This window comes from Aegilops tauschii, chromosome 6 (genome assembly GCF_002575655.3).
Source record: "Aegilops tauschii subsp. strangulata cultivar AL8/78 chromosome 6, Aet v6.0, whole genome shotgun sequence".
Lineage (NCBI taxonomy): Eukaryota > Viridiplantae > Streptophyta > Magnoliopsida > Poales > Poaceae > Aegilops > Aegilops tauschii.
Window position 1 is genome coordinate 10,704,919 of NC_053040.3, and position 14,953 is coordinate 10,719,871.

Consider the following 14,953-nt stretch of genomic DNA (forward strand, 5'->3'; position numbering starts at 1 on the left):
CGCCTGGTCCATCTTTACCTCTCACGCTTAAGTAAGGCAATAGACTATGTTACGTAATTAGTCTTAGGATAGAATATGACAGAGTCGAGTAAATGAGGGGACTTTTTCGAACTCAACAGCCACTCTCAACATCACGGTACTATGTTCATCAGCACTTGATTTAAATTCAGTTTCATGTTTGTGTGCATACCGAGACACTGTCCTTCTGCAATTGTAGATGGCCTGTGAGACAGTATGAATCAACCAACCGAAACATTCAAAGACAAAATCAAAATCTCTGTAGAAATTAATTTGACTGATGTGGTACATGTACAGCTCTAGCTTTGCATATCATGGCATCTTCCATTCGCTCTAGAAAGCACAAGATAGGGGGAGTGAGGAGAAAATCAAAAAAGTAATTACACATATATGCATATGCTATCAAAAAATTTATCTTTCCATTTTCATTTTACATTGAGGCCATGTAGGCCTGGTTGTAGGAGGAGTCCATCTCGTGGACGACGAGGCTGGTTGCGGTGACCTGGGCGCCGGTGGCGTTGTTGAAGAGGTAAACACCGGCGTTTGCATAAATCGCCTCGGTCGGGTACACCCGCGACGTCACTGTTGACCTCCCGTCCATCGCAAAGCTCTCCACGATGGAGTGGTCCACCAGCACCCTCACTGACAGGTCCTCACCGGAGAGAACCGGCACAGTGTTGCCAACGACCCTCTTGACAATGTCATAGGCGCGAGACGAGCGCGTCTCGTCATGGCAAAAGTGTGTGCGCAGGCCTCCATCGAGGCCCCTCGAAACATAGAAATAGACGGCGGTCCGCTCTGCGTCCCCACCATGGTGCCTGGCATCGGCGAGCACGAGGAAGCCGAAGGGTCCGAGGGCGCCCCGGCCCGCCGCCCCGCCACTAGTGCTACAATTGTAGCCGATGTCGGCCTCATTGGCGGCGGCGAGATCCAGCGAGTCGATGTGAAATGAGGCCTGAATGTCGAGTTGGGTTGCACGGTGAAGGCTGAGCGGGAAGACCGAGCCGTGGTCGATGGTGACCTGGCCGAGGTCGGTGGAGTTGGTCCGGAGCGTCTCCACCTCCTGTACCGGCCACTGCAGAAGGTTGCTTCCTGTCTTGGTGTCCAGCACCACCGTCCGAGGGATTGACTGCAACATTAGCAACATACTAAGATTAATTAACAATAATTGATAACTATTCAGCAAAGTATCCTAGGTATCAATCATTGACAACAAAGAAAATAATCCTAGGTAGTATCATTCAACGTCTGAGCGGAAAGAATTGCTAACTAACAGTGTGGTAAGCAGACAAGACAACCCTTTTTCTTGTCTAATCACAATTTGGTTGGTAGTAGCAGAAATTATTTAGTATTTAGTTTGTTGTTAGTACCAAATTGCCAACCTTGGCCTGCCACTAGACCACATGCTACCACATGATTGATTCAAGGGGTATGCAGAGTTTGTTTGTGGGACATAACCTTTTTCTTGTATGTAAAGTATAAACCAAGTTTGGTTCGTGCTAAAAGAAATTGTATCAACAAACTGGCAACAGATTACCAATCTTGGTATCCCAACAGTAGCTGCAACTAGTTTGAGCTGTATGCAAGCTCAAGGAAGCTAAGAGACACTTGACAACGAGATGACAGCAACATTGCTTTAGCTGCTATATATGATGCTGTCTATCCATGATTCATCCCAAGTGGCTGCTATTATTATTTGCATGCATTGACCATGGCCCACCGGGCCATGCCATCATGCCGAGGTGTCTATGGAACCAAACCAAAAGTGTTTGCAACGCTCCTAACCATGCAAATTAAATTCACAAAAGCAACATTTTCTTAAGAATCAACTAATGGAGGTTAATCAACCAATTGATTTCACCATGTTTGCACAACAAGAAGATGTTGACCCCCACAAAAAAACAACAACAACAAGATGTTGAAAGTGGCAAGTACCTGGAGGGAGGCCCATCCCTTGGCGACGTCGGCGCGCTCGGAGTCGGTTTCACCGACCCACCCCCAGAGCACACGCCGCTTCTTTGCCGGATCGTAGAAGGTTTTGGACGCGTAGAACTTTCCCCAGTCATACCTCAGCCCGACGCCAACATCGGCGTCGGTGTCCAATGGGGTCCAGATGTTCTTTGCCGCATCGTATCGCCCGAGCGCATAGTAGTCGTGCCGGTCATCGTCCGAGCTCTCCTTCATCACATGCAAAACATCGTCGCCCCCATTTGTGTACGCGGCCTCCACCGCGTCCGTCATATCGATGCCCCTTGCACCGCCGACCGGGTATAAGTCGATGCACTCCCACATCCCCGTCCCCGGTACACGGTGAAGCAACCCGGGGACAAGCTCATAGTCGATGAAATCCTTGGTCTTGTAGGTCATCACCATGCCAGCATGGCGGTCATCCTTGGAGCCGATAACGAGCCGCCATGTGTCATCGGAACCGTCGAACCACGCAGTGGTCGGGTCCCGGAAGTCCTTCTCCCCGACGCCCGGTGGCGGGTACATCACCGGATTGTTCTCATACTTGGTCCAGTTGATTAGTAAGGGATCAGAGGGGTCACTAGGGAAGGCAAGGCACTGGACCTGGACAGAGGCGTTGGTGGAGCCGGTGTAGAGCATGACGATGCGGCCATCGGGAAGGACAGTGGCGGAGCCCGACCAAACGCCGTTCATGTCATACCACTGGTCGGGGGACATTGCGACGGGCAGGTGGCGCCAATGGAGAAGGTCGCGAGAGGCGGCATGACCCCACGCAATCTTGTTGCCCCAAATGGCGCCATCTGGGTTGTACTGGTAGAAGAGGTGGTACCACCCCTTGTAGTACACTGGACCTGAATTTGAATTCTCAAAGAAATGAGTTTCTGATGGAATCTCTAACAAGAATAAGAAACTTAGAGCAATGCCATCATTTGTATTAGTGCAACAAAAGAGGAGATGCGTACCGTTGGGGTCGTTCATCCAGTTCTTCTCGGGCTGGAAGTGGAAGCCGGTGCGCTGCCACTGGAGCATGGCATTGCTCCACGGGAACGCGTTGCCACCGGCGTCCGCCCCAAGCATGCCGCCGTGGGCGCTGGCGCCGGACGTCTTCTCCGAGACGCCGGACTCAGGGCCCCGGCTGCTGGTGCTCATCGGCGCAGCGTCGACCTCGGTCGGGTGGCCGGACATGACGATGCCCGAGGCGGGCAGCTCGCTGGCGAGCCTGACCCCGGCGAGCGCGGCGACAGCAAGGAGCACCGCGGCCAAAGTCAGGAGCACTGCGGCGCACACCGGCCCGGTCCGGCCTGGGCGCGCGCGCCCGGCCTGGGCCTCGTCATCGTCCAGCGGCAGCTGCGCGTAGGAGCATGGCACCAGCGCCGGCATCGAGCCGCGGTCTCTGGTCTCCATTGACATGGAAAAGAGACGGAGGAGACAAAGGATGCCTCGATCTCCGCAGAATCCAAAGGAGGGAGAGGAATTGGTGGGACTGATCAATTATCGCCTCTGCTAAACTTAACAAGAACGAGGAGAATGTGTGTGCCTGTGCGTGTTTGCCGAGGAGCTCCGCGGGTGCCATTTATAGTCGCCACCTTACTGCCTCAACGGCGCACCTGGCGCGGCCCCATTGGCTGGCGGCGGCCGCGGCGCGGCGGGGCTGGATTGTCAGTGCTAATCATCATCCATCCAGGCCATGTTATCCAGCTCGATTATGATTACGCCCTGTCGCACTCACTGATTGTTCTCTCAGAACCAACTACTCGTTGGCTCAGGCTGGATACGTGTTTGTGCATGTTCAGATCCTTCCATGCATGTATGATTGAGTTAGGTTAGTTGTTAATTAGCGAAAGACACGCTTATTGTGTGATACTATGGTTAGCTAGCATTGTTAGAGCATCTCTAGTCTATCTGCAAAGTTAGTTACCAAGAACCTATATACAAAACATTTTTGGTGGGTGAAACTTCCGATCTACTCCCTTCATCCGAAAAAACTTGTCCCTTAAATAGATGTACCTAGCACCAAGTTAGTGCTAGATACATCCATTTGAGGAGCAAGCTTGGGACAAGTTTTTTCGGACGGAGGGAGTATTCGTAATCAAGCATGACAGAACACTAGATATAATAAAAATTACAACCAGGTCTATCAAGCAACTAACAACGACCACAAGTACTAAATCAAGGTGAAGGTGCGCCACGCTCTTCGCCCCTCCCTTACCGGAACGGGCAGACCTTTTTGTAGTAGACAGTCAGGAAGCCATCCCAAAATTAACTTTTCAACATATTTTTTGCTAATTCACAACTCATTTTACAATGAAATTATTATTATTATTATTTTCACAATATTACATAAAACCGGAAAATAGAACATTTTGGAATCTATTTTTCATTTCGTCTAACACATGGCGTTCCTCGCGAGCCGGAGTGTCTGGTGGCCTGTGGGAGCTCGCTCCAGACACCGCGGTGGCCGGACGGGGAGCGTGCACGGAGCAAGAGATGTGTCATGGCCCAATAGCCGGCCTCGGCGACGACCAAGGCTGCCTCTCCGCTCTGGATTAAAGTGGTGGCCGACGATCAATTCTTTTGGTTTGTGTCTTAAAACCTTTTGGGTGTTAAACATTGTCACGTTACAAGTCTGTACCGCAGCCTTGTACCTCAAGATATTGGAGTAGTTAGGAAGATCCTTTTATCTTTATCTCTTGATGTAATCTTCCCTTATCTCTCCATGTATCTCTCAACCGTATATGTATGCCTCATGCGAGATCGGGCCTTGCCAATATCAATATATACATGCGGGCTCCTGTGTATAGGAGTTGAGACGCTTCGATCTATTATCTCACATGGTATTAGAGCTACCCTCTTCCCCTTCGTCTAGCTATCCCTCCCATCCTTCCCTTCCACCTCCAAACTCGACTATGTCGACATCCACCGCGGTAGTCTCCTCTGGCCTCAACAACAATGTCTCCGAACCCCTCACACGATCCAACTATGTTCTCTGGCGCGCTCAAGCTCGCTCCCAGATCATGGGGGCCGGCCTCTTTGGGTACGTCGACAAAACCCTAGAACAACTATCCAAAACCATCACCAGCAAGAATGCGGAGGGCAAAGATCAGGTGGCTGTGAGCCCTGCTTATGCGCCTTGGCTCATCCAAGATCAGCAAATAGTTGCCTATCTTCTTCGCAATCTCTCCAAAGAAGTCCTAGTGCAAGTCGCATCTCTTGAAACCTCCCATGCCATCTGGTCCGCCCTCGCCAACATGTTCTCTGCCCAATCCCGCTCCCGCTGCAACCACATCCGCATCGCACTCACCACCGCCCAGAAGGGAACCCAGTCGGCTGCTGCATACTTCGGCTATATGCGGGGTCTTGCCGATGAGATCGCAGCAGGAGGGAAACCCATAGATGAGGACGAGCTCCTCTCCCACATCATCTCCGGGCTTGACATGGAGTACCAGCCCATCATCAGCGCCTTGGACGTGCGACCTGAGCCGACCACGGTCGACGAGCTCTTCAGCATGGTATCCACCTTTGACCAGTGAGTCGAGATGTTCCAGGGCACAGGCGGCCAAGCTTTCAAGTCTTCGGCAATGCCGTTTCTCGCGGTCGGGGTGGCTCCTCCAAAGGCTACCGTGGCGGTGGCGGCGGCCCTCGTCGCGGAGGACATGATGGCAGCGGTGGTGGTGGCCACTACGGTAGTGGTGGCGGCGGCCACTACTCCAACCCCCACGGTGGTGGTAGCGGCGGCCACTATAGAGATGGTGGCAGCAACCATGGCGGTGGCTATGGCGGCCACTACTCCAACTCCGGCGGCAGTGGAGGAAACAACTACAACACCAACGCCGGTCGCCCCTTCTACAACAACAACAGGGGAGGCCAAAACAACTACAACAACAATTTCAGAGGGTATGATGAATATGAAGGAAAATGTCAGATTTGCAAGAAAACTAATCATATTGCAAAAGAATGCAAGTGGCGCTATGCAGATGATAACTCCCAGAAGAAAAAGGTTGCCGCAGCAGCCAACAAGTCATATGGTGTAGATACCAACTGCTATGTGGACTCTCGTGCAACCGACCACATCACCCATGAGTTGGAAAAAGTCACCATGCATGAAAGATATCATGGACATGATCAAGTCCACAATGCGATGGTACAGGTATGGAGATAAGCAACATTGGCCATTCAATTATTCATTCCCGACATAGAGATATTCATCTAAATAATATTCATCACTGTCCTAGTTCATCCAAAAATCTCCTTTCCGTTCATCGCATTGCTCTTGATAATCATGTCTTTCTAGAATTTCACCCATTCTTCTTTTTGATCAAGGATCAGGTCACGAGGCAGGTTCTCTACCGAGGTAGATGTGTGGATGGACTTTACCTGTTGATTCCCCAAGTTTGCAGATTCAATAAACAAGTGTGTAGTGCCATTAGACTCTCACTTGAGCGATGGCATGCTCGTTTAGGCCATCTCTCTTTCTCTATTGTTAAGCAAGTTCTTAGCAAAAATAAACTCTAATTTGTTGGAGAGCACAATCCTGAAACAGTGTGTGATTCTTGTCAAAAATCAAAAAGTCATCAGTTGTCATACCCTATATCAACTAGTGTTTCTACCAAACCACTACAACTTATATTTTCTGATGTATGGGGGCCTGCTCCTCTTTCTGTTGGTAGACATGCTTATTATGTTAGCTTCATTGATGATTTTAGAAAATATACATGGATATATCTCCTCAAAAAACGATCTGATGTCTTTCAAGTCTTTCTCAATTTTCAAGCTCTTGTTGAAAGACAGTTTGATAGTAAAATCCTTGCTGTTCAATCCGACTGGGGGAGGGGGGTGAATATGAAAAGTTAAATTCCTTCTTTCAGAAATTGGGAATATCTCATCATGTTTCTTGCCCACACGCACACCAGCAAAACGGCTCTGCCGAGCGTAAACATAGACACATAGTTGAGGTAGATCTTGCTTTGCTTGTTGCTGCATCTATGCCACTGGAATTTTGGGACGAAGCATTTCTTACTGCTGTGCATCTCATAAACATCTTGCCAAGTCGTGTCATCAAATATGACACTCCCACTGAACGGCTTTTGCATGCTAAACCGAACTATACTCCACTTCGTGTGTTTGGCTGTGCATGTTGGCCTAATCTTCGTCCTTAAAACAATCGAAAACTTATGTTTCGTTCCAAGCAATGCGTATTTCTTGGCTATAGTGCACAACACAAAGGAGTTAAATGTCTAGATATTCCCACTGGACGCGTCCACATCTCTCGTGGCGTTGTCTTTGATGAAACACAATTCCCTTTTGCCAAACTCCACCCCAACGCCGGTGCACTCCTCTGAAAAGAAATCCTTATGTTTCCTCCACATCTCTCTGGTATTGATAGTGGGGAAGAAAATAATTGTTTTGGTCCATTATTGCCTAACTCTCCTAAGGTTTGCACAATTGTACTGTTTCAAAAATATCAGCTGCAGAAAATGGTGCAAACACTGTTGAAAACAGGTTGGAAAATACTGCTACAGTGCAAGATTTCATGTGCACACACTTCCACTACAAGAAATATGTCAACTAGTGACCTTCTGTCAGTGACTCTGGAAGAATTGGTCATAGATCTATGACCATTTGAGACCAATTGGTCAAAAGCTGTTCGGGGGGCTCCAAACCCTATACTATAACGACCATTTTTGTCAAAAAGGTCGTAATTTCCTTACACGAAATGGTCATAAAGCGGACAACACTTATCTGCTGCCTTATTTCTAGTTGGTCATGACCAATATAGATGGTCATAACCTTGTAAGTTGTGGTGGATTGCTATGACTAGGCGCCACCTCATCAGTTTTGCCTATGTGTCATGTCCATGTGTCAATTTTTGCCCTAGGTTGTGAAGCAACCTATATTTCTGTTCGTCCCAAAATTTCGAAAAATTCTCATAAATTCTTTGGATCATATCTTCGTCAAATATGTCAAAAACCTTCCGTGCCTAGTTAAAATATAGTTCAACAATATTCATTTTCCTATTCTGTTCAGAACAGCACTTTGTGAAGGAAGTGCTATTTTTATATTCTTGATTGCCCTCAAAAAATTTGGGCACTCTTTCCTATCCAAACCATTGCCTCGTGACAAAATTCAGCTCCATTTGCCTAGTAAATCTTCCTCGGCAAATTTCCAAAGTTTTTGTCCACCTAGAAGCATTGTGAAGGAAGTACTATCTATGCACATCCAAATGGCGTGAAATTTATACAGTGCCTTCATATGCACAAATTATCACCCTCCTCCAAATTGCAGCTCAATCAAATCATCTATGTGAGCCCAGCTTCAATTTTTATTTTCTGTCCAGATTGGCACATTGCAAAGCAAGTGCCATCTAAACTCCTCCATTTGAGCTGAAAATTTGCCAAGACAGTCTCCCTAGTATATGATCATCCTCAGCCAAAACTCAGGCCCATTGGCCTTGTGAATTTCCCGTACCGCTAATCAAACACTTGGGTACTAATTCATGTTTGAGCATAGTTCGGTCTCCTCGTGAGATTCTTCTATTGTTATTTTCTTCCAAGCATCTACCTGGGGAGTACCAAACCTACTAGACATGCCTAGGCTTCCCAGAATGCATGTCAACGCCACGGTCACGCGGCGGGCATGCGAGTCTACGCGCTTTGGAGTTGGGGCCCTAGGCCACCATCCAAACCTCAACGTATCACCACCAAACCATGTATTTATGCTTAAATAGATAGTTATGTACCTAGAAATGATTTTTGGAAAAATAAAGAGCAAACTATAAGGCAGCTACAGTTCAAATTTGACCCGCTTCCTACTGAATCGGCAGAAATTTGTCTTTTTCACCAGAGGTGGATAAAAAACTTTTTACACCCAACCATTTTGTCAATTGTGCATTAAACATGGCCTAGTATTTTATAAAATTGATTTGGTCCATTTTTGCAACAATTATTTGGTAGTTCCTTCACAAAAAAACCCTCTCACCCACCCACCGCGAGCTACCCTAAAAAAACAAACAAACCCACCGCGCAGCGAACCCTAGCCCCGGCACACCACTCCTCCTCCCTTCCAGATCACCTCCGCCACCTCCTCCTTTCCAGATCGCCGCCTCCACCTCCCTCCGGCCGAGCTCCCCGCCATCCATGGCCTCCCCCACGCCCTCCTCCTCTCTCCCATCCCCTTCCCTCACTGCGAGCCCTTCTCCCCCGCGAGCCCTCTCTCTCTCCCTCCCGCGACTCCTCTGCTCCACCCGATTCCGGCGAGTTGAGGCGGCTCTCGCCGGCGCGCAGCTCTTTCTTCCCCTCCCGTCAGATTCATCTCTCGTACCCTCTAGTGCAAGCCCGCAACCTCACCCGTGGCTAGGGATTCGCCCCATGTCCATTTTTCTAGAGGACGGGCATGGCGCGCGCGGGCCATGCGCCGGCGACGAGGGCGCCGGATCCGGGGGCAGGGCCCCCTTCTCCTCATGCTGCATCCGTCGGCCTCCTCCTACTCGAGGAGGAGGAGCAGGAGCAGGTGGGGCGCACCTAGCCCCCAAGTTCGCCGCCGTCGAGGGCTTCTACGACCTGGATCCCGACCTCCATGGCGCCGTCTTCCAGCAACTCGAGGTCAAGGTGCTCTCCCTTCTCTGTTTGATTCGATCCGGCAGCCGTGGATGTGGATGTGGGTTCCTCACGCCTCTCAGTCTGCCCTGTTCGTGATGTGCTGCAGGTCAAGTCCACTCACGCGATGTGCCCGTCCATGGAGAGGAGCAGCAGCAACTCAAGGTCGATTTTTCCCTCCACTCCTCTCTCGTTTTGAAATCCTAGGCTGGGTTGGGTTACCTCATGTGCTTACATGCTTCCCTGTTTGCTTGCTTGTTGCTGCTCTTACTCATGGCCGTCCAGATTAGCTAGCGTGCTTAGGCAACCTATGGTGGTCACTATTTTTCTCATGTGATTCAACTCTACAAATACTCTGCCTGTTTAAAATCTGAAACAAATTGCTTGGTTTGCTGCTGGTCTGAATCCACTCACATGCTTGACAGAACAACTTGCTGCTATTGCTGTCACACCCTAGTGAAATGATCATGTAGGAAGTAGGTACCATAAATATATGAAAGGCTACAATCCTTGAGAGAACCTGGCTCTACTTTTGCAAATGTTTAGTTTACTCATGATATGGTTTCTGTAGCTATGTGACGCCACATTAAACATCTGTTTGATGTAAATAGTGATCTCAGTTTCCATACTGAAGGTAGGATTTCTGTGTTAAACCTAGGCCTGTTGTTCTTTGTTTATCTCCATTGATTCCCAGATAGCTAGTTATCTGTCTGACTCCATTTCCTGTCAAAATATGTTTTTCCACCAATACTTTTTGCACAATACTTCATGTATCAAGTTTTGATATAAATCTGTCATGCAGGTGTATGGAAGCACGAGAAGAGTGATGGCCATGAAGACTATGGTCTCCTTGTTAGCGAGCCAGCCAGGATATATGCCATAGTCAAAGAGCTTGATAGTCCTGTTACTTTGAAGGATGGGACTGTTGTCCTGCAATTTGAAGTGAGGCTTCAGAATGGCCATACTGTGATTGGCTTACTCTTCATGTCTTAATTTGTTTCTATGCTTAGTGTAGCTGTATTAGACGGTTGCTTGTGTAACTGTATTCCCGATCTGAACTCTATGGTTTTGTGGCAGTCATGTCTGCACCACATAAGCCTAGCTCTTTTAGTTCCATGATCAACTTGTCTATGCAGTCCAAGCCTTCTAAACTGTGATTGGCTCACTGTCCATGTCTTGATGTGATTCTGTGCTTAAAACGGTTTGCTAGTTAGGCTAATATCGATCTAAACTTTGTGTTTTTGTGTCCAATAGTTCTGCACTGCATGAGCTAAATTCTGTTGTCCATCAGCATGGTTGACTTGTCATTTATGTGGACGTTTGTTATTAATGTGATTAGTAGTGTATGTAATGCTATATGGAAGGCTGCACTGCTTAACCAGCTTGTTTAGAATTGGGATATTTCTGTATTAATGATTTTATCATTCTTGAACTCAGCTCGTTTCAGATCTGTACTGTTAGCACTGGGATAGATCTGTGCTTCTTGTAGTATATATGACCTTAATTTAAATATGAGTGACGTCCGAGTCATTTTAACTATGATTAGTAATAGCACTTCTGATTTGATGGTGAAATCATTAAACTGATACTGTGCTTTTGTTAACTCTATATTCTAATGCTATCATATGTAAGAAATGAATGGATTTCATCCTTACTGATTGATGCTCTCTTTCAATTAATAATACATGCATGCCTTTATGTTATGTGTTCATTGCCTGATTTTATAATAGTTCTGGCCTCTTGCAAATAAACATTATACCTATTTGCACACTGCTGCCTTGGAACAATAATAAAATATGAATATGTGCTATTTGCTGGCAGTCCTTCTCTTTCCAATATACATAAAAGTTTAGAGACTATCAATCCGAAAATATGAATATGTAAATTTTGTTCTCATTTCTCAGTTTTCGCGCCTCTTGTTGATGCAGGTGCACCTGATTGTTATTGAGGACATGGTCTTGTTTTTGGCGCGCCCAAGTATTGGGTGATGCTTGCCTACATGGTTACTGCAGCTCCAGTTCAGGTGGGCGCTCTAGCTCCTCCTCATGCCCTACATGCAGGTACACCCTTCCACCAGTACCTACTTGGACACACAAAATATTAGTAGATACAATTGACTTCTGCTTATATTATGTTGCCAGCTTCATCTGTTTTGATCATTAGAATATTGCCTTCACACTATCTAATTTCTGCGACTTCATCTGTTTTGATCATTAGAATATTGCCTTCATACTATCTAATTTCTGCAGTCAAGATGCTCTTGACTAACCAGAAATGTTCTTTTGAGTTCCATACGTTGCGTAAAACATTTCAATCTGTCATTGAGTTAGCTATATAATTCTGTGATACCATTTCTGTACTGTGATAGTTTCTCATATTTTTGTATTATACGTGTATACATTATTCCTATTTGAAGTCATCAACTGAGATGTTGCAAACATTCCCGCCATGTGCTGCTTCCTTTTTCATGCTTTGCTACTAGATCATTTGCTTGAACTGATATTGTTGGTGTATTTGTGCTTATAATTATGCTTCTATGTGGTTGTTGCAGCATGACCCAACCAAATAAACATCTGTGCCGTGATCAAGCTCTAAAAGTGTGGTGTTTCCTCTCTTTACATGAGCTCAGGGCTGAAGAAATTTGAAGAAGCTTAAAACTCGACAAAGTACAGAGTAGCTAGTTATAATGTGGTGCTAGTTATGTTGTACAGTGGCCAGCATATCTGGTTGTATAAACACTATGTAAATACTGTAATTTCGTATGATGTACAGTAGTCAGCATATTTGGTGCTAATTTTGGCTATCATTTTAATAGTTTCAAGTGTGAGAAATAGAAAGATGACCAGTGGGACAAACGAAAAGGCCAAGGCCCAAAAAGTAGATGGTCTGTAAAAAGGCCGAGGCCCAAAACAGAAATGGACTATAAAAGGGTTGAGGCCGAAAAAAATGGTCTATATAAAAGGCAATGGAACAGAAATTTAAAAGGCCGAATAGTTGGACCAGGCCCATATAGCTGACAAAATTAATAAGAAAAAAATATATAAAAAGGCTGAATTATTGGGCTCGGCCCATGTAAAACACCTAATCGGACCGGGCTGAATCTTGTCAGTGACCTTTTTAGTTGGTCGTAATTTTGCCACGTCAGATTGCCACGTCGGATCCGACGTGGCCTGGGCAGACAGCCAGTGACCTTCTCTGTGAGAAGGTCGTTAATTTCAGTTTACGACTGCCAGCTTTTGACCTTCTGTTTTTTATCACAAAAAGGTCGCAAATGAAAAACAATGACCTTTCAGTGACCAATAGTCAAGGTCACAAGTTGACATATTTCTTGTAGTGTTCCCAACTGCATCCACCTCGGGATGGTCATCGCCAGACCCGCCAGGGGCCTCGGGATCCACCCAGATCCGCCCGTCAGAAGCACCCGCGGCTACAGCACGCCCTGCAGCGCGCCCCGCCCCGGGATCTGTGCCTGTCCCTGGCTCCTCCTCGTTGACGGGTGGGCCTGCATGTCGCTCACCGAACCCCGCGCCCTCCACCCGCGCGGACATCACCAATCATCGCCCCGCCTCGGCCGACCGCGCGGGGCCCCGCACTGACGCTGCTTCCCCGGCCCACGCTGCCTCCTCGGGTTTGGAGCCCACGGCGGAGGCTGATTCGCCAGCACCATCTGACGCGTCCCCAGGCTCGGGATCCGCGACGGCTGCAGATCCTCTTGCAGCACCTGGTCGGGCGCCAGGATCCTCTGCGGCTGCTTCTTCACCTCCACGTACACGTCTACAAAGGGGAGTCACAAACCGTATAAACTACAAACATATTTCCAAGTATGGTCTCACTTGTTTGACAGGAGAAGCTAGTGAACCCAAGACCCTGGCTGATGCACTTGGGGATGCACGCTGGAAACATGCCATGGAAGAAGAAATTTCCGCGTTGCACCGTAACAAAACATGGCATCTTGTTCCTCATCGTGCAGGTACAAATTTAATTGAGTGCAAATGGGTTTATAGGGTCAAACGAAAATCAGATGGTACTATTGATCGTTACAACGCACGTTTGGTTGCAAACGGATTTAAGCAACGCTATGGCATTGACTATGAGGATACTTTCAGCCCTGTTGTCAAGGCTACAACTATTCGTCTTGTGTTATCTATTGCTGTTTCCAGGGGATGGAGTCTTCGACAGCTAGACATTCAGAACGCGTTTCTTCATGGTGTTCTGGAAGAGGAGGTGTACATGAAACAACCTCCTGGGTTTGAGAATAAAGATGCACCCCTTCATGTTTGTAAGCTTGACAAGGCTCTGTATGGACTGAAACAGGCCCCCAGAGCTTGGTATTCTCGGTTAAATCTAAAACTGCAAGCACTCGGCTTTATTCCCTCAAAGTCTGACACTTCTTTATTCATTTTCAACAAGTTTCACACCACCATCTTTGTCCTCATATATGTTGATGACATTATTGTCACAAGTTCATCTAGCTCAGCAATCACATCATTGTTAAATGATCTTAGGTCAGATTTTGCTCTTAAAGATTTGGGTGATTTGCACTACTTCTTAGGCATTGAAGTAATGAAAACTGAATATGGCATTCACTATCACAAGGCAAGTATGTGACTGACCTATTGCGTAGAATTGGTATGCAAGATTGCAAGTCTTGCCCAACTCCTCTGTCCAGTTCGGAACCACTCTCTTTGACAGAAGGAGAACCCCTGAATCAGGAGGACAGTATAAGTTACAGGAGCATTGTTGGTGCACTTCAGTACTTAACTCTGACCAGACCTAACATTTCCTTTGCAGTTAACAAAGTATGTCAGTTCTTGCATGCCCCTACCACAGCTCACTGGACTGCAGCAAAACGTATTTTGAGGTATGTCAATAATACAATGGGTTTTGGTCTAGCAATCAACAAATCATCTTCCACTCGTGTTAGTGCTTTCTCTGATGCGGACTGGGCTGATTGCTTGGAGGACAGAAGGTCCACGGGGGGCTTTGCTATTTTTCATGGACCTAATCTGATTTCATGGTGCGCAAAGAAGCAACCTACTGTTTCCAGATCTAGCACTGAAGCAGAATACAAGGCATTGGCCAATGCCACAGCTGAAGTTATTTGGGTTCAGGCCATATTAAAAGAACTTGGAGTAATGCACACTCAAACTCCTCTTCTTTGGTGTGATAATCTTGGAGCAACTTATTTGTCTGCTAATCCAGTGTTTCATGCTAGAACCAAACACATTGAAATAGACTTTCATTTTGTTAGAGAAAGAGTTGCAAACAAAGAACTTGAGATCAGGTTTATTCCCTCTAAAGATCAGCTTGCAGATGGGTTTACCAAGGCATTACCTACTAGAAGCTTTGAAGTGTTTCGACGTAATCTCAACTTA

General features: G+C 47.0%; 1 protein-coding gene across 1 annotated transcript; it reads right to left on the reverse strand.

Moving 5' to 3' along the window:
* Nucleotides 1-265: 265 nt before the first annotated feature.
* Nucleotides 266-3,611, reverse strand: LOC109762837 (sucrose:sucrose 1-fructosyltransferase). The gene is made up of 3 exons (XM_020321717.4): nucleotides 2,949-3,611; nucleotides 1,954-2,837; nucleotides 266-1,147 (listed from the first exon to the last, which is right to left on the reverse strand). Exons 1-3 carry the CDS (start codon nucleotides 3,394-3,396, stop codon nucleotides 449-451), a joined length of 2,031 nt encoding a protein of 676 aa, XP_020177306.1. The 5' UTR covers nucleotides 3,397-3,611; the 3' UTR covers nucleotides 266-448.
* Between the last annotated feature and the right edge of the window lie 11,342 nt (nucleotides 3,612-14,953).